Source organism: Hyperoodon ampullatus (genome assembly GCF_949752795.1).
Source record: "Hyperoodon ampullatus genome assembly, chromosome: 4".
Classification (NCBI taxonomy): domain Eukaryota; kingdom Metazoa; phylum Chordata; class Mammalia; order Artiodactyla; family Ziphiidae; genus Hyperoodon; species Hyperoodon ampullatus.
In genome coordinates, this window is record NC_136917.1 from 30,857,846 (window position 1) to 30,875,289 (window position 17,444).

Sequence of the window (17,444 nt, forward strand, 5' to 3'; positions counted from 1 at the left end):
GCCTCAGGCAGCAGAGAGACTGGCCTCTCAGAGCCCAGAACTGGCTCTGCGGGGTTAGGGTGGAGCGTGTGCCCTGGCCCGAAGCCCAGCTGCCCCACCTCCCCACACCGGCCAATCTGGGGGGTGGGGTGGGGGGCAGGGCGGCACTGAGCTGGCAATCCCCACGGGCACCGAGGCAGTAGGAGAGGTCGGGGAGGAAGGAGGCTCAGACCAGAACGTACAAACACAAGCTTCACTGGGGGAGCGGTGGAGGGGGTAGGGGATGGGAGTCAGTCTTCCTTCAGGCTCCCGAACACCGCGGCCGGCACGCTCTGCTGCTCCAGACGCACCTCTGGGGGTGAGGCGAGGAGGACTCGGTCACCTTCCAGGAGGGGGTCCCGCCCCCGCCTCCGCCCACCAGCCCGCCTGGCCAGCCGGCCTCTTACCGTTGGGCTCCAGGTCCATCTCGTCCTCGTCCTCGCCCAGCTCAATCTCCTCTGGGTTGGCCTGCTGGGCCAGCTCGGCCAGCTCCTCCCGGGAGGCGTCACTCCTGGGGAAGGCAGGCGGCCGGGGGAGGGGGCCACACTGCTCAGCTGGGCCCGGCAGCCCCCCAACCTCCCTGCCCCTCCCCTCCTGCAGAGCTGGCTCCCTCCCAGCCCCAGCTCCACCGCCCCGCCCTCACCTCACAAACAGGATCTTGCTCTGGGCCCGCGAGGGCTGGTCCTGCTCAGCCTCAGCCGCCAGCTGCTCGGCCCGCTGTTCCAGCAGCTTCATGTCGTCCATGCCACTCTGCCCGGGGGCCAGGTCAGACACTGCGGGGGGAAGCGTGGGGGTCAGATACCGTGGGCAGGCTGTCCTCGACCACGGCCTTAGGTGCCTGCCTTGGTCTGGGTGCTGCTGGGCACCCCCCGACCTGGGCCTGAGGCCCCGGCCCTCGAGGAGCTCCCAGCCTGAGGCAGGGGAGGAAGAGGAGACCCTGATGCTCCCAGACCCGGGAGACCACCACTGGGCCGCAGCTGCTCACCAGTGCCCGTGGCGCTGCCCGACACCTTGAGCATCTGGGAGGCCATGAAGTTGACCTGAGTGTTGTACGTGGCCTGCACGCTGCGGCGGATCCGCAGCATCTCCCGGATGGTGTCCTCGTTGCCGTGCCGGACCTCGAAGTCCTTCCACGTCTGCCAGAAGGCCCCGGTCGTCTGCAGAGGGGTGGGGCCGGGGGATGTGAGCCGGCTGGCTCAGCCGCAGACTCCCACACCCACAGGCCCGGGACTCATCCCTACCCGGGGGTCACAGATCTGCGAGCAGAAGCTGTAGATGGCCCGGGCGCGGTCGATCTCCCCGAGCTTGCACTCCATGTCCGCGAACCGCAGGCACATCTCCCGGGCGTGCTCGTCTGACAGCACCTGGGCGGGGTCGGGAGGGATCAGGGAGGGTGGGATGTGAGGCGGAGGGGGCCGCCCCTCTGGGGGAGCCCCGGTGGTTCCCAGCACACCAGGCTGGCCCCTGGGCAGGTGGGCCTCCCCACAGACGCCACGCGCAGGCTCGCTCGGATACCCTGCCTACAGGACCCCTTCTTCCCCCTCCCTACCCCCAGCTCCCCACCCCACCCCCTGTGGCGGGCACCTCGATGGCCTTCTGATAGATGCTGCGGGTGTGGGTGACCCCATAGATCTCGGCCGCCCGCTTGATGTAGATGTTGAACATGTCGTATTGCTGGGCGGGCTCCACGGCCCTGGTGGCACGCTCGTACACGGCCATGGCGTGCCGGGCCAAGCCCCATTCCTCCTCCAGCTGCGCGTACAACAGGTACAGGGCTGTGACAGGATGCAGCGGTGGGTGGAGGTGTCAGAGGTCAGTGGCTGGGCCCGTGATGCCCCCTCCAACCCCCCCCACCGAGCCCGCCTGGCCCTCCTCACTCTTTGCGTATTTGGGAGGGCAGCCATCCAGCGCCTGCTCAAACAGGTCCCGTGCCCGCTCCAGCTTCTGGCCCCCGTAGCGGGCAATGAACTTGGTCAGGTAGGTACTCCAGATGTCGGACACGTTGGGCCACTTGAACAGCGAGATGCCGCGCTCGTACGCCTGCCCCAAGGGGGAGTCGTGTGAGTCCACAGGGGGAGACTCCTTAGGGCTCAGCAAGTGGGCCCCTTGTCTGCCCACCTCTCCCCATCCCACTTCTCCCTGTGATCACGCAATCAAAGCCCAGCCAAGAGGGTCTGTGCGCTGCCTGTCTCCCTGGACAGACTGCAAGGACTCCAAAGACAGAGCTAGACTAGGACTCACTAAGATCAGTCAGTGACTTTATGGCTGAAGAGGAGGGTGGAACCTCAGCTCGGCAGACACTGGAGCCCGGTGTCCTGGAAGAAGGTTCACCACCCAGGCAGAGGGGCGGGGCCTGCCACTCAGGCAGAGGGGGCACTCGCATGCGTGTATGACCTCCCCGTCCATGTATGTGTGCAGTCTCCACATGTACACGACAAAACCTCAGACAGTGGGGCAAAGCCCCGCCACATGTACACATGCACATGGAAAACACCCCATGTGCCTAAAACCCATCACCTGAGCAGCAAGGCAGGGACACCCCCGCACACACAGGCAGAACTCCGTGCCTGTGACAGGCTGACCTGTGTCCCCCCAAATTCAAGTTGAAATCCTAACTCCCCGTACCTCAGAACGAGACTGTGTCCTGAGATAAGATCTTTAAAGAAGCAACTAAGTTAAACTGAGAGGACTTCCCTGGTGGCACAGTGGTTAAGAATCTGCCTGCCAAAACAGGGGACACAGGTTTGAGCCCTTCCAGGAAGATCCCACATGCCACAGGGCAGCTAAGCCCATGCGCCACAACTACTGAAGCCCGTGCGCCACAACTACTGAAGCCCGTGCACCTAGAGCCCGTGCTCCGCAACGAGAAGCCAGCGCAATGAGAAGCCCGCGCACCACAACGAAGAGCAGCCCCCACTCGCCACAACTAGAGAAAGCTCGCGTGGAGCAACAAAGACCCAACGCGGCCAAAAATAAATAAATTTTAAAAAAAAAGAGAGATCATTAGGGTAAATTTCATTCCAATACAACTGACAGCCTCACAAAAGCAGATCTGGGCACAGGAGGGACACCAGAAACACACAGAAAGGTGTCCATGTGAAGACACAGTGAGAAGGCAGCCTCTACAAGCCAAGGAGAGGGGCCTCCGAGGACACCAGCCCTGCCGACACCTTGATCTCGGGCTTCCGACCTTCAGGACTGAGAAAGCACACCTCTGTTGTTTAAGACTCCCAATCGGCGGTGACGGCAGCCCGGGTGGGGACAGTGCCATCCGGGGCCCCCTCACCTTGAAGCTCTCTTCAAAGTACTTGTGCTCCTCCAGGAACATGGCATAGTTGATGACGATCTGGGGCGTGGCGATGCGCAGGTCCAGGATGCGGTCATAGACGGCTTTGGTGGACTGTTGGGCAGGGGGCCGGTCAGAGCGTGTCCCAGGGGTGGAGCCAGCGGCCCCCTGCAGGGCGTGTCCCATCCCACGCCCCCATCCCATCCTGGCAGCTCACCTGGAAGGTGCCGAGGCTCTCCTCCAGGTCGGCCAGCATTGACCACACCTTCAGAGACTTGTATACGCGGTTCTGCACAGGCTCCGAGCCGTCGAAGTACTCGGCACGGCGGGCGGGCAGCGCCGTCGCCTTCTGCATGGGCAGCACCAGCAGGAGGAAAGCCGGGGGTGTGTCCAGGACCAGATCACACACCCTGAGGCTCCCCCACCCCCACCCCCAACCCAGGCTTCTGTTTACTCGCAGCAGCCGCAAGGCCTGGTCGTAGTTCTCGTGCCGGAGCTCCAGCTCGCCACACTCGCACCACACGCTGGCCAGGTCGTCCACCTGCTTGAAGCTCACCTTGGTGGCTTTCTCCAGGATGACGCGGGCCTGTGGGGCGGGCAGAGGCCAGGCTGAGACCCCGCCCGCCCGCCTGTGGGCGCGGGGAGGAGGACCTGTAAGTACTCGTACAAGCAACACGCACAGGCGACACGCACAGGCGACACAACACTCACGTCATCCAGCTGCCCGTTGTCCTCGTAAAACTTGGCGAACGCAACCCACAGGGTGTGGGGCTTGCCGGTGGCCTTGAAGGGGTCCACCGTCTGCACAGCCTCCGTGTACGTGTTAATGATCTGGGCAGGAAGGGTTGGGTCAGGCTGGGCGGGGCCCTGGTCAGGGAGGGCGGGGCCTGGGGACGGGGGGCGGGGCCGCCACATACCTCCCTCGGGCGACCCTCGTGCAGGGCCACGCGCTTGTGCCACTCGTGCACGTGGTGCGGGTTCTGGCGCAGCAGGACGCTGTTGAGGAGCAGGGGCCGCCGGCTGATGAGCTGCTCAAAGCGAGCCAGGCGCAGCTCCAGGTCCACGTCATCTGGGACCCGTGGGAAAAGCCGGGAGCAGCGGGGGAGGCCTCAGCACGTGGCCCCCTGGCCACCTCCGTCTCTCAGCTCTCTCTCCCTTCAGCCCCCAGCTCCCCGCCACTGTCCATCTGGGCACTCCTTCCCTGAGCTGCCCCAGGGCCACCCTGACCTCACACTTGCCCCAGGGCCAGGCTACTCTGGAACCCCCTCCAATCCCCACCATTCCCCCCAGCCCTTCTTCCCTGCCAAGCTCTGGCCCAGGCCCCCCTCCCCACCCCTGCTGTCCACCCAGCTCTCCCTTCCCACCAGTGGCCGGCCCAAGGCCCACTGAGATGTGTTCCCAGACCTGGCTACCCGCTGAGATCCCACCCGCACTGCCCATTCAGACTCCCTCCCTGCTGGCCTCTGACTCCAAGACCCACATCTCCCCTGACCCAGCCAGTCGGGACACCTCCAAGCCCTGCGGTCCACCCCTGCTGCTCACCCTCCTCCTCCCGCCCCAGCTCCGAGGCCGTCTCCATCTTCGCCGCGATCATGCTCTCCTCGAACTGGGCATAGCTGTCGAACACCTGGGTGAAGTCCCGCACCGTCATCACGGTCCGGATGGCCTCCTCGTACACGTCCCGAGCCTGTGAGGATGGGGAAAGTGCTGGTAGCAGAGAGGCACGTGTGCCCACCATGTGCACACAGGGCATCCGGCAGCACCAGTCCCAAATCGGAACCCCCGCAGGGCCTTCCCCGGGCCTGCCCAGCTCCGTCAGCGCACAGCCATGGTTGGAGCTCCCCTCCCCTCCTCTGCCAGAGTGAGCCGGGGGCCTCAGCTCCTCAGCAGTAAACCGACAGTGACAGCCCCTCACGCAGAGTCACTGCGGGGCTCGAGTGAGACGCATAAAGGGTCTGGCCCCAGTGAGACCCAGTAGGTGACCAGCCACCCTGCAGGGACCCTAACCTCAGCCTGCCACGGAGTGCTCAATCGTTGCTACAAAGTACCCCTCACGCCTGCCCGACCCCCCTCCTGCAGCTCACATTCTCCCCGTCACCCTCCCACCAACCCCCGAGGGCAGCATGAAAGGAAAGTGCTGGCATGGGCGAGGCGCATCCCCACCGAGGGCGGGCCCGTCGCTCCACCCCTGTCCCTGGCTGATCCTGCCCCTCTGCCTCTGCCTGGCTGCTGGCTCCAGCAGCCTCCTGGCCGGTCTCCTGCTGCCAGCCTCGGCCAGTGCGTTCCGCTCAAAGTGTCAGCCTGAAGGGTCTCTGTAAGACACACACCTGGTCAGGCCTATGTCCTGCTCACGGCTGGCTGGCTGGCGGCTCCCTGCCGCAGGACACAGCCGGCCCCTCCTCAGCCTGCAGGGATCCCCTTTCCTTAGTCCTTCACCACCCCCTCTGAGCCCCAACTGCAGCTCCTCCCTCCCACTCTGCTCCCCCCGGCCCCCCCAACCAGCCAGTCCCAAGCCAGCCCCTCTGGGGACCTCTCAGAGCTCCACACCCCGCCCCCTCCCCAGCTCCAAGCTCGCCACTCCATGGCCCAATGAGGAGAACAGCCAACGTGGACACGGACAGAAACACCAACACCTCGGGAGGGACCCTCACACCGGACACCCGCTCGGTGCCTGAGCCCCAGTAGGCAAGGAAATGACTGTCACTCTCATTTTGCAAATGAGGACACCCAAGCTGAAGCAGGTCCAAGGCCAGAGCAGAGAGATCCAGGTCTGGCTGGCCTGAGGTGGGTGCACTTGCCGGCAGGGCCGTGATGCCTGCCTCTCCCCACCTTCAGAAAGGCAAATGTGCGCGGCGCACACACGCACACGTGTGCCCAAGCGGTCCATGTGCACGTCTTCTGCTCACACGCGTGTCCTCAGGCATCCCCCAATACTATGTGCTGGAGGGAGACCCCGCCCCGCTCCCGGAGCCCCGCATGCTCAAGCACCTTCTCGAAGTGACCACTGCGGATGTAGTAGTCGGCCAGCGAGCACCAGAGCTTGCCCAGTTGGTCGGTGAAGCGGGTGAGGCCCCCGCGGATGATGGCATCCACGCTGAGAGACTGCACCTTGTCTGGGTTCTGGGAGATGAGGTCGCAGAGCTCGTGCCACAGCTGCAAGGCACGGGAAGGAGCGTCAGCCTTGTCCCTGAGAGGGTGAGCCCTCCCGCCCAGCCGTCACCCTGGGGCCCACCTGGTAGTTGGACTTGCCGGCCTTGGACACGAAGCGCTCGTCGTTCACCACGGTGGCCAGGCGCTGTGCGGCCTCGTCCAGCCGGTCGCTCGACTTGAGGTACTCGATGTACTCCTCGGCACTCTCGGGGCTCAGCTGGGCACCCACCCACCCGCCAGCTGTCAGTGGGGCCACAGGGCCATGCCACTGTGCCCCCTCCCACTCTGGGTTTTCTGTCAGCCACCCACCACTGCCCGGACAAGAGCTCGCCCTGCACACCCAGTCACAGCTACACCTGTCCAGCCTGGGCCTCACTGGTCCACCCCCAGCCCTGATTGGTCCACTCTGGGCCCTGACTGGTCCAGCCTCAGCCCTCACTAGTCCAGCCTGGGCCCTGACTGTTCCAGCCTGAGCCTCACTGGTCCACCCCCAGCCCTGACTGGTCCAGCCTGGGTCCCAGCTGCTCCAGTCTCAGTCCTGACTGGTCCAGCCTGGACCTCACTGGTCCAGTCTCAGTCCTAACTGGTCCAGCCTGGACCTCACTGGTCCAGTCTCAGTCCTGACTGGTCTAGCTTAGACATCAGTGGTCCAGCCTGCACAGGCCAAGACTTGCTTTCATCACAAGCCCCTTAACAGCACTATGCTAAGCATTTCACGACACATAAGAGACATTATAAGTTCAGGAAAACTGCACAATGCTTCCCCACTATTTGCACCTCGACTCTCAGCCCTGGCTGTTATTTGTTTCCCTAGTCATTTATCTCCTATTCCCTGCCCTCCCATGGTTGCAGTTTTACTTTGATTTATGCAGTCAAGTAATATGTATCTGTCTGCAAAGTTAGACTGAAAGCTCCATGGAGGCAGCAACTGTCTTAGCCACACTGTCCCCGACACCTGTCTTAATACCTGACATGTTTCCATATTCTGTCTGTTAGGGCAGACAGTGTCCCAATGAGCCGGTTTCTGTAAAGCCTTGACCTGGGGGAACTGGCCCACCTGCCTGAGCCTGGCCCCATCTCGCCCTCTGAGGGGCTTACCTTGAGGAAGCGCCGGTAGCCCCGCACGGCGGTCTCAGGCAGGGGGTGTGAGCGCAGGAAGCGCAGGTACAAGGGCCAAATACGAGAGTGCTGTGTGATGGGCAACGCTCGGAGGGCACGGTCGAAAGTGCGGCGTGTGTGTGTGACGCGTCCCTGGTCCATCAGGAACTGGCAGTAATCTAGCCACAGCCGGGGCATCTGGAGGTGTGGGGAGAGGCAGGGTCTGAGCTGCCAGCACCACCACCAGGCCATAAAGACACCAGATGTCCACTGCAGCAGGACCCGGAACTCCCGTCCCCCTGGAACCAAGTCTCGATCAACCCTGAGTGCACAGAGGCCACAGGACTCCAAGCCCCTGCTCTGTCCACCTCCGTGGACTCTGAGCCCCACCTCCCCACTCATCCCCTGGCCCAGCCAGGCCCCCTCCCCACCTTGTGCATGAACACAAAGGCTCTCTCGTGGCAGTTGTTGACATCCTCATAGGCAGGGTCGGTCACACAGCGATGCTTCACCTGTGCCCGGCGTGCCTTCAGGTAGCGGTACCAGAGTTTGTAGCTGGGGGGGGTGGGGGGAGAGGGGAGGGGCAGACAGTGATTGGTCAGCTTTATGGACCTCGGGACCCTTCACTCTGCCCCACGAGACAAGTACTTAGAGAAGGGGCCCAGGGAGGGGTGACAAGTCTCTGCGAAGGGGGGATGGCGGGGACGTCAGGGAAGGTGTGCTCACTGATCAGGGGATGTATATTCGGCGACACAACACATAGTCACGTGGGACCTACTAGCAAGTTCTGGGGTGATTGGATAAGGTGGGGTGGGTGTGGAGCTGGGGCAGGTAGGGCAGCTGCAACCAATCTCACCTGCAGGGCAGCAGCTTCAGCGCCCGCTCATACAGCTGATTAAGTCTGGGCTTCGGGGCACCCTGCTTAAACTCAATGTAGCGGAGCCAGCATTTGACGGAGAACTGGTTCCGCATGATTTCCTCCTCATAGGGGAGGTCCTCCTCCTCCTGCCAGGGCCGGGGTACGGGGAGAAGACAGACCTGTTCTCAGAGCCTGTGTGCAGCACCACTCCACTCCAAACTCCAGACCCCTTCCAGGTCCCAGATCCCACTCCCCACCATCGGGAGCCCAGTCACCAGACACCCAGATACCAGGAATCTGGTCCAGACCCTTCAGAATAATACTACTGCCTACAATCTGACCCAGACCATCAGACTCCTTGGTCATAGCGTTCTAGGCCAGATATATGAGACTGTCAGCCAGACATCACTCTTTTGGCCTTCCTAATCAAGCTATCCACTTTCTGGCCCAGATCACCACACTCTTTTGCCACCAAGACCCTGGTCCGACGCCAGGCCTCTGCCCTAGACGTCAAGTGTCACCTCCTCACAACATGCCTCTTCTCAGACACGAGACGTCTGGCACCTCAGGCCCCCACTAGCCAGAGTCTAGCTCAACTCTGCCCCAGAACTTGGAAGCTAGACCCTTATCTCAGAAAAAAAGGTATGTACAAGATGCCTAGCCTTTAACTCGAGACACCAAGAATCTAGTGAAGATGCCAGGCTTCTACTTCAAACACCAAGCCTTTGACTCTTCAGGACTCCACGGGCCATCGTCTGATCAGCTCCACATCACCCGGTCTTTACTTCTGATTCCAGGGTTCTCCCGGTCCAGACACCATGCCCTTATCCCAAAAACTATAACGCTCAGGACCAAACCTAGACCGTTACCCAAGACACCAAGATTTTACCACTGAAACCAGAAACGTGGACTGGTCGTCATGCCTTTACTTCAAACACCAGGCCTCTCAAGATTGAGCTACGCGAGTCTCCCTTCTCGCCCACTCCCATTTCCGCCCCAGGCCCGGGACGCCAGGCCCTTAACGTCAACCACCTGCTCTTTGCTCAGGTCACCTGGGCTCTAGCACCAGACCTTTGCTTCTGACCAGCCTGGTCCGTACATCATGATCCGGTCTCTGGCCCGTAAGGGTCCTCCTGCCCTCAGACCGGCATAACTTTGGCCTAGACCCCCCGGGCTGCCAGGTCCGAATCTCCTGAGGTATCTAAGCCCCAGTGCCCCCAGGCAGGCCACCCCCGGGCCCGCCGCGGACTCACGAAGACAAGATCCGGCCGCTCGGGCCTCGAGAGGCGCGCCATCACCACCATTTTCCTGGCACTCCAGGTACGCGCAAGAGTCGCGTTATAATGATGTCTCCTGCTGAAGGCCCGCCCCCTCGGACCAGGCCCACTTCCTATTGGTTGAACCTTTCCCGATTGCGCGCCCTGCGTTGTTGACTTTCACGTAGACGTCCAGCTACCGGAAGCAGAGAAGAAGCGCCCGAATATGACGTTTAACGATGCTCATCGGACCAATCAGGTTCAGCAGTGGAACCCTCGGACTCCCAGTGAGCTGCTGTCTTGCTGGATGGTTGGCTTTGGGCGGAAGCGGCTTTGAAGCCTGAGAAGAGCGAGATGGGGGTGAAGCTGGAGGTGTTTCGGGTCAGTGAGCAACGGAGCGGTTGCAGGTCTGGCCGCGGGGTCTTCCTGGTTGAGGAGGAGGCTCTGAAAAGGGGGACCTCTGAGAGAGGTGGCCCTGGAGCGAAAGCTCCTGAGATTTGAGAGGGACCTTTACGTTTGGAACCCCAGAGAAGGGGGCACAGGGTTCGGGGCTCTGGGAGGGCTGGTGTGAGGAAAGCCTTCTGAGAAGGGTGATCTGTGGAGGGGGCTCTAAGAAGGAAGGCTTCAGGTTCTGCGGGAGCTCTCGGGGTCATAGTGGGTGTGCGTCTTTCTCGTAGGCATACTCCTAGAGTTAGGGGAGTAGAATCTGAAGAATGAGGCCTGGGTCTGGGTGTGCTCCGGGATCTAACTGGGGGTGGGATAATGATGTCTCAAAGAGATACCTTTACTGTAGTACGAGCTTTTCTGTTCCTGGGGCGACTGTGTGTGTGTGTGTGTGTGTGTGTGTGTGTGTGTGTGTGTCTTTCTTTGAGAGGGAGTCTCCCGGACTCGGAGGGGGCTTTTGGAAGGGACTCTTGGATTATGGAGGCTAGACTTTAAGGTGTGTGGCTTCTGTACCCTTGATGGGAGTTTTGGGGTTCTGGGGGCGCTGGGGAAGCACCACTGGTCTCTGTCAGGGGATGGTCCTCCAGGCTCTAAGCAGACTCTGCACAGTTTTGGGGTGGTGGAGGTGACTCCTGGCTCTTCTTATCTCGCCCCTGCCCTTCCAGATGACCATCTACCTCACTTTCCCTGTGGCTATGTTCTGGATTGCCAATCAGGCCGAGTGGTTTGAGGACTATGTCATACAGCGCAAGGTGGGCACAGGTTCATTCCGGGGGTGGGGGAGGGTATGGGGCACCAACCTGATGGGGACCAGTGTCTGCCTCCCCTGAGCCAACCCTGCCCTGGGTGTAGGGCTCTGGAGGCTCCTGGCTTGTGTATCCAGCTGTGACTTTGTCCCTACAGAGGGAGCTGTGGCCCCCTGAGAAGGAAGACAAGGTAAGCAACCTCCTTGTCCTCCCACCAGAGGAAGGAAGAGTGTGGGTTCCTGTGGCCATGATGGGACCCTCAGTCATGGGCAGGGAACCGAGAGTGGAGGGACACGTGATTTCCTTACCGCCCTCTCCCTGAAGGTTGAAGCTCACCCCACTTGGACTTGGGTTATAATTGGCACAGGCTTCCAGTGTAGTCACTGAACTGTGAAGTGGTGGTCTGGGGGATTAAGGGGAGGGGTGCTGAGAAAGAGGTCCAGGCCCTGAGGTGTGTACGCCCCTCCTTCCTTTCCATCTCACTCCCTTACCCAGCGCCGAGAGCTAGAAGAATTCAAAGAAAGGATACGGAAGCAGCGGGAGGAAAAGCTCCTTCGTGCTGCCCAGCAGAGGTCCTGAGGCCTCCAAGTGCCTGAATCCCTGCCTCTCCGCTCACAGAATGACACACATACACGGTTCTTCGTTGCTTGTGGAAGTGTTTTATTGTCTGCTTTTGGGGGCCAAGTGGGGCCCAGGACGCCTCAGGCCCTCACGGGGCTTGTGTCTGGGGCTGGGGGCTGCTGTTTCGACGGAAGCTGAGTGCAGTTGGGTCCTGAGGGGTGAGGAGGGGTTGGGGGCTGAGGGTCCCGGCTCGTTTCTGTACTCCATCCTGTGGATGCAGAGGGGTCAGCCAGAGGGCCAAGGGCAGTGCTGGCCAGTGCAGGTGGCAACCAGAGTCCCACCTCCCCCCATCTGCCCCCACCATCCCTGAGCTTCTCCACTCCTCAGTTACTCAACATTTAGGGTGGTATTTGGGAGCTGGTGGGTCTTGGGGACGTCCCTGGGATCTTGATCAGAAGCCAAGCTGTGGGTGAGTACGTGTGACATGGACACATGGGTGTCTGGATGTGTCCTGGGCATGATCTTGCGTGCTCTCCACCCTCAAGGTGTCTTCCCAGGTCTCTCTCGCCTCCTTGAAGTTCTCAGACTTGGGAGCAGGAGCCACAAGTTCTGGCCACAGCTCTGACTTTAACACGCCCCCTGCATGACCTTGATCTCTTCCCAGCCCCGTCTGGGCCTTTGTCCTACCTCTGAACTGGGGTATTGGATTGGCCGGGGTCTTGTGACTGGCAAGTGCGCAGGGTGGGCGCTCCTACCAGGCGCTCGTCCCCAGGGGCAGATGGTGACTAGGGGTGGGGGTGGGAGGCAGGGTTAGAGGGATCAGTGTGGCTGGTCTCTCCTCAGCCCTGGCAGAATATCACCTACCTTGGGGCCCAAAGGCTGGAAGCCAGGCAAGGCGCTGACTGTCACACGCTGGTCATCCATGCGGCGGCCCTGGGTACTGGCCAGCATGTCCATGAGACTGTCCATCTCGGGTGCAGGGCCACTCTCTGCATGAAGCAGAGGCCGTGGGGAAGAACTCAGCCCAGCTGGAGGCCCCCAACCCATCCCTCCATCCCCACTTACATTCTCCAGGAAGCATGCTCACATCTGCCCCCAACCCACAGGCATCTCTGTCCCCACTTGCCTGCTCACTTTCTCAGACCCTTGCCCACTGGTCCCCCAGATGGCCACTTGCCCCATTCACGCCCCCCCATCACGCCCACTTCCGCACACCTCCCTGCCCACTCTCACGGCCCTCGGAGGCTGGGCCCGGCCCCGCCTGCAGTGAGCAGCGCTGCTCCTCCATCCGGCCGCCCTGCACGTGGCTCAGCAGATTGAAGAAGCCCTCCTGGTCTGGGGAGCCCGCCTGGGGGACAGACACACTCAGTCCGGCCGGCCCTTCAGCTGGAGGAACCCTCAACTCCCCTCCTGGCCGGCCAGCTTCCCCCCGACCCCCGGGCCTGCCCTGCCCCTTCTGTGGCTCTCACCATGGTGCCCGCCGATGTGCTGCTCTGCAGAGCTGCTCCAAATGAGACATGAGTCTCCTTCTCAATCCCGGCCCCCGCCCCAGGGGCTCCACCAGCAGTGCCATGTCACGTGGTGCTGCCCCAAGGGAGAGGGCCACCGTCCTAGATTGGGGCCTGACTGCGGGGTGGCCCGGGGGCTGGGACACGAGCCAGGGGAACGTCCCCCTGACAGCTCCTAAATCCCAGCATCCCTCACCTCACAGGGGGTCAGCACTAAGAGCCCTGACCTCTGCCCTGGGGCTGGGTTAGGCACTCGGACCCTCCCGCCCACTAGCACCTTCTTGGGCGGCAACTGGGTCGGGGGTCCCAGGAGACTCAGTTGCTAATTAGGTGCCCTACAAACTAATTAGCCTCGTCATTCACGGGTCCTTGAGTTGGCGGTGTGGGGGGGCGGTGGGGCCTGCTCACCTTGTCGCAGGAGGCCAAGCCCCCATCCTTCTCTTCCTGGTCCATCATTGTCCCTGCTCCCCTCACCTGGGTCCTGTCCACCTCTCCACTGGCCTCTGCCCTGGCCCCGTGCCAGAGAAGGCTTTTTAAGAGACTGGGACGTGGCGGGGAGTGGATACCCAGCCCCAAATCCCCAGCTCACGCCCCATCTGCTCCCACCCAAGCTTAAGCCCCATAAAGATGATCCAGATAATTGTTTTTGCAGCGTGAGGCTGGGGCTGCCTTGGGGGGTAGGAGGCAGGGTGACCTGGGTTCGGACATTGTTGGCCCAGCAGGACTCGCTGGGCCCCAAGGACTCTCAGGTGGGGTGCAGCAGTTGGCCAAAGCAGCGCCCCCACAGTGGGGAGCTTGGGCTGGCTGGGTCCCATAGGGAGAGGACAGGGCCATAGGGCAGCTGAGGTGAGGTCTGAAGCTACCCAGCTTGCCCACCGATATCTGCCAGAAAGGCAGTTGCCATCCGCAGGTGGTGGGAGGAGGGGAAGCTGGGCCCGAGGACCCCTGAGGCACCGCCGGCTGGCCTCTGTCTCCTGGCCACCCTTCCTCTACTCACTGTCCCCTGGTCTGGTTGCCCACCCCCTACTCCCAAAACAGGAAGGTCTGGTAGCTCCTGTCTCCCCACCGCCAATGCCAGGTTGGTCTGTCTCCTCTGATCTTTCCCCCCAGCCCGGCCTAGGGACTGGAGGCTAGACTCCTGGGGAGGAAAGCCCCTGCCCCCTCCGCTGAGCAGCTATGGCTCTCCCTCAGTGCCCCAGGAGAGGATGCTGCTGGGAGGATCCCATCTGCACCCCACCCCATCCCCAGGATGCCTTTCTGGAAACCAGTTAAAGTTTCTTCTCGGAATACGTGGGCCACGCTCTCATCACCTCTGCTCAAATGAAAAGCTTGGTCCTCCTCCCCAGGCAGCCCTCCACCATCCGGAGCCCCCATTCACACCCTCTCCATGGCCCCAAGACCTGGATGCCAACGTGATGTCCTGCTCCTCCCCGGACATACTAGTTTCCCAGTCTGCCTTAAGCAAGTGTCCCAAACTGGGTAGCTTAGAGCAACAGACGTTTATTGTCATATGGTTCTGGAGGCCGGAAGTACAGAATCGAGGTGTTGGCAAGGCTATACTGTAGCATGGAAGAGAGGGTCTTTCCTTGCCTCTCACTGGGTTCTTGTGGCTGCCGGCAGTCCTTGGTGTCCCTTGGCTTGTAGCAGCAGGACTTCAGTCTCTGCCTCTGTTGTCAAAGATGTCCCCCTTGTGTCCTTCACATGGCTGTCATAAGACATGGACACCAGTCACGTTGCTTTAGGGATTCATCCTCCTGCAGCACGACCTCATCTTTACTAATTGCACCTGCAGAAACCCTATTTCCAAATAAGGGCACGTTCTAAGGTTCTGGGGGTTAGGACTTCAACACACTTTTTTGTTCCGTGAGCAGCCTTGAGCCCATAACAGCAGAAGACCTTGGTCATCCTCACTGAGTATAATGAGAGGTGGCAGACCCTACAGAGCCTCACCACCAGGGGACAGGCTGAGAAGCTAGAGGTGGTCCCAGCTTCCTCAGGGTCTCCCAGCTCCCTCCTTTGCCCCTGCAATCCAACCTTCCTCCCAGGAGCTGCAAGGGTCCCCTCCTTCCCCTGCTCAGAACTCTCTCTCTTGGCCCCCATTGTCCTCAGGAGAAAACCCGAGCACCTTGGGATCATGGGAATGTTCTAAACTTGACTGGTTATGCCGGCCATCATTTAAAAATCTACAAGTAACAAATGCTAGTGAGGGTGTGGAGAAAGGGGAACCCTCCTACACCATTGGTAGGGATGTAAATTGGTGCAGCCACTATGGAAAACAGTGTGGAGTTTCCTCAAAAAACTAAAAATAGAACTACATTATGATCCAGCAATCCCACTCCTGGGCATATACCCAGACAAAACTATAATTTGAAAAGATACATGAAAAGATATACCCAGTGTTCATTGCAGCATTGTTTACAATAGTCAAGACATGGAAGCAATCTAAATATCCGTTGACAGAGGAATGGATAAAGAAGATGTGATAAATATATACAATGGAATATTAGTCATGAAAAAGAACAAAAGAATGCCGTTTGCAGCAACATGGATGGACCTAGAGATTATCATACTAAGTGAAGTAAGTCAGAAAGAGAAAGACAAATACCATATGATATCATTTATATGTGGAATCTAAAATATGACACAAATGAACTTATCTACAAAACAAAAATGGACTCACAGACATAGAGAACAGACTTGTGGTTGCCAAAGTGGGGGGTGGAAATGGGGGATGGATTGGGAGTTTGGGATTAGCAGATGCAAACTATTATACATAGAATGGATAAACGACAAAGTCCTACTGCACGGCACAAGGAACTATATTCAATATCCTGTGATAAACCATAATGGAAAAGAATACATACATAGGGACTCCCCTGGTGGCGCAGTGGTTAAGAATCCGCCTGCCAGGGCTTCCCTGGTGACGCAGTGGTTGAGAGTCTGCCTGCCGATGCAGGGGACGCAGGTTCGTGCCCCGGTCCAGGAAGATCCCACATGCTGCGGAGCAGCTGGGCCTGTGAGCCATGGCCACTGAGCCTGCGCGTCCGGAGCCTGTGCTCCGCAACGGGAGAGGCCGCAACAGTGAGAGGCCCACGTACCGCAAAAAAAAAAAAAAAGAATCTGCCTGCCAATGCAGGGGACACGGGTTTGAGCCCTGCTCCAGGAAGATCCCACGTTCCATGGGGCAACTAAGCCCGTGAGCCACAGCTACTGAGCCCATGAGCCACAACTACCGAGCCCATGTGCCACAACTACTGAAACCAGCACGCCCAGAGCCCTGCTCTGCAACAAGAGGCCACCACAATGAGAAGTCCGTGCACGGCAATGAAGATTAGCCCCCCACTCGCCGCAACTAGAGAAAGCCTGCGTGCAGTAAGGAAGACCCAACACAGCCAAAAATAAATAATTTTTTAAAAAATATATATATACACATATACGTATACTCTCAGAATCACTTTGCTGTACAGCAGAAATTAACATTGTATATCAACTATATGTCAATAAAATAAATTTTAAAAAACAATTGACTGGTGATGGATACATAACTGTGAATATGCTAAAAGCCATTAAATTGTATGCTCTCGGTGATCAAATTGTATGGTATGTGAATTATATTGCAATAAAACTATGAAAGAAAAGGAAAAGGCGAGGATGGGAGGGAGGGGGAGAGAGAAAGAGAAGGTGAGCAAGAAAGAGAAAGAGAAAGAAAGAAAAGGAAAAAGGAAAGAAACCCCCAAACTCCTACACAGAGAGAACAGCCATCCTGGTTTGCCCAGGACTGTCGCAGTTTTAGCACTGAAAGTCCTGGGTCCTGTGAACCGCTCAATCCAAGGCAAATCGGGTTAGTCCTACCACGTCCCACAGAGGTCTGGCCTCCGTGGCCCCTCCAACCTCACCTCACTCCAGCCACTCCTCTGAGCTCATCCCTCCCTTCTCTCTGCATGGTTGCTCCCTGATGTCATTCAGGGTTAAGCCTAAAGGCCACACCCATAGGGTACCCCTCTGGCACCACCCTCAATAAAACACCCCCCACCGTGGCACTTGTTATCAGGTCACTGTTTATTTCCTTAAGGCAGAACCGATTATTTTCTATCCCCTCCTCCTCCATTCAACTTTAAGTGCTGCTTGGCAGGCTTTCTTGTCTTATTCACTGTGGTCAGTCCCATGCCTGTCCCATGAAAGTGGCAGAGGACCTGGCACCTGGCCGACTCTTAAGAAACATGGCCAAATAAAAGCATGGGTTCGGGACTGAACCAGCTTAGGACTCTGCATTCACACACGTGTGTCACATTTTAAATCCTCATTTAAAGGATGAGGTGCTGCTGGACTGGGCCCTTTGCATGACAAGGTGTCAGCCCTTTGCTGGTGCACAGCAGGGGCAGGCCCTGAAATTTCTAGTCGAGCTTGAATTGAGGTGTGTGTGTGTGTGTGTGTGTGTGAGAGAGAGAGAGAGTATGCAAGCGGTTGAGCACGCCACTGAATCCACGTGCGTATCAGCAAGGCCATGACCAGCATACC

General features: G+C 59.4%; 3 protein-coding genes across 4 annotated transcripts; 1 reads left to right on the forward strand and 2 right to left on the reverse strand.

The window, feature by feature from the left end:
* Window positions 1–218: 218 nt before the first annotated feature.
* XAB2 (XPA binding protein 2) lies at window positions 219–9,715 on the reverse strand (the record flags this gene model as incomplete). The annotated part of the gene is made up of 19 exons (XM_079703186.1): window positions 219–331; window positions 426–529; window positions 662–791; window positions 1,004–1,175; window positions 1,260–1,382; window positions 1,603–1,793; window positions 1,896–2,058; window positions 3,305–3,418; window positions 3,522–3,653; window positions 3,759–3,890; window positions 4,016–4,135; window positions 4,222–4,373; window positions 4,847–4,991; window positions 6,293–6,457; window positions 6,537–6,671; window positions 7,553–7,750; window positions 7,984–8,107; window positions 8,409–8,557; window positions 9,665–9,715. 19 exons carry the CDS (start codon window positions 9,713–9,715, stop codon window positions 270–272), a joined length of 2,562 nt encoding a protein of 853 aa, XP_079559312.1. The 3' UTR covers window positions 219–269.
* A 248-nt stretch (window positions 9,716–9,963) lies between these two features.
* On the forward strand, window positions 9,964–11,503 carry PET100 (PET100 cytochrome c oxidase chaperone). Its single transcript, XM_079702615.1, has 4 exons — window positions 9,964–10,048; window positions 10,777–10,863; window positions 11,015–11,047; window positions 11,353–11,503. Exons 1-4 carry the CDS (start codon window positions 10,022–10,024, stop codon window positions 11,434–11,436), a joined length of 231 nt encoding a protein of 76 aa, XP_079558741.1. The 5' UTR covers window positions 9,964–10,021; the 3' UTR covers window positions 11,437–11,503.
* A 63-nt stretch (window positions 11,504–11,566) lies between these two features.
* Window positions 11,567–12,760, reverse strand: PCP2 (Purkinje cell protein 2; the record flags this gene model as incomplete). Of its 2 annotated transcripts, none has more annotated exons than XM_079703988.1 (3): window positions 12,652–12,760; window positions 12,283–12,407; window positions 11,567–11,686 (listed from the first exon to the last, which is right to left on the reverse strand). In XM_079703988.1, the coding sequence occupies exons 1-3, from the start codon at window positions 12,704–12,706 to the stop codon at window positions 11,567–11,569; spliced, it is 300 nt and encodes a 99-aa protein (XP_079560114.1). In that variant the 5' UTR covers window positions 12,707–12,760. The 2 variants fall into 2 exon arrangements, with proteins under 2 accessions (XP_079560114.1, XP_079560113.1); XM_079703987.1 differs by having other exon boundaries at window positions 12,646–12,760.
* Between the last annotated feature and the right edge of the window lie 4,684 nt (window positions 12,761–17,444).

Coding starts and splice junctions, on each gene's coding strand:
- PET100 (XM_079702615.1), top strand. CDS start 10,022: ATGGGGGTGAAGCTGGAGGTGTTTCGG. Junction 10,049..10,776: donor TGAAGCTGGAGGTGTTTCGG/GTCAGTGAGCAA, acceptor CTGCCCTTCCAG/ATGACCATCTACCTCACTTT. Junction 10,864..11,014: donor ACTATGTCATACAGCGCAAG/GTGGGCACAGGT, acceptor TTGTCCCTACAG/AGGGAGCTGTGGCCCCCTGA.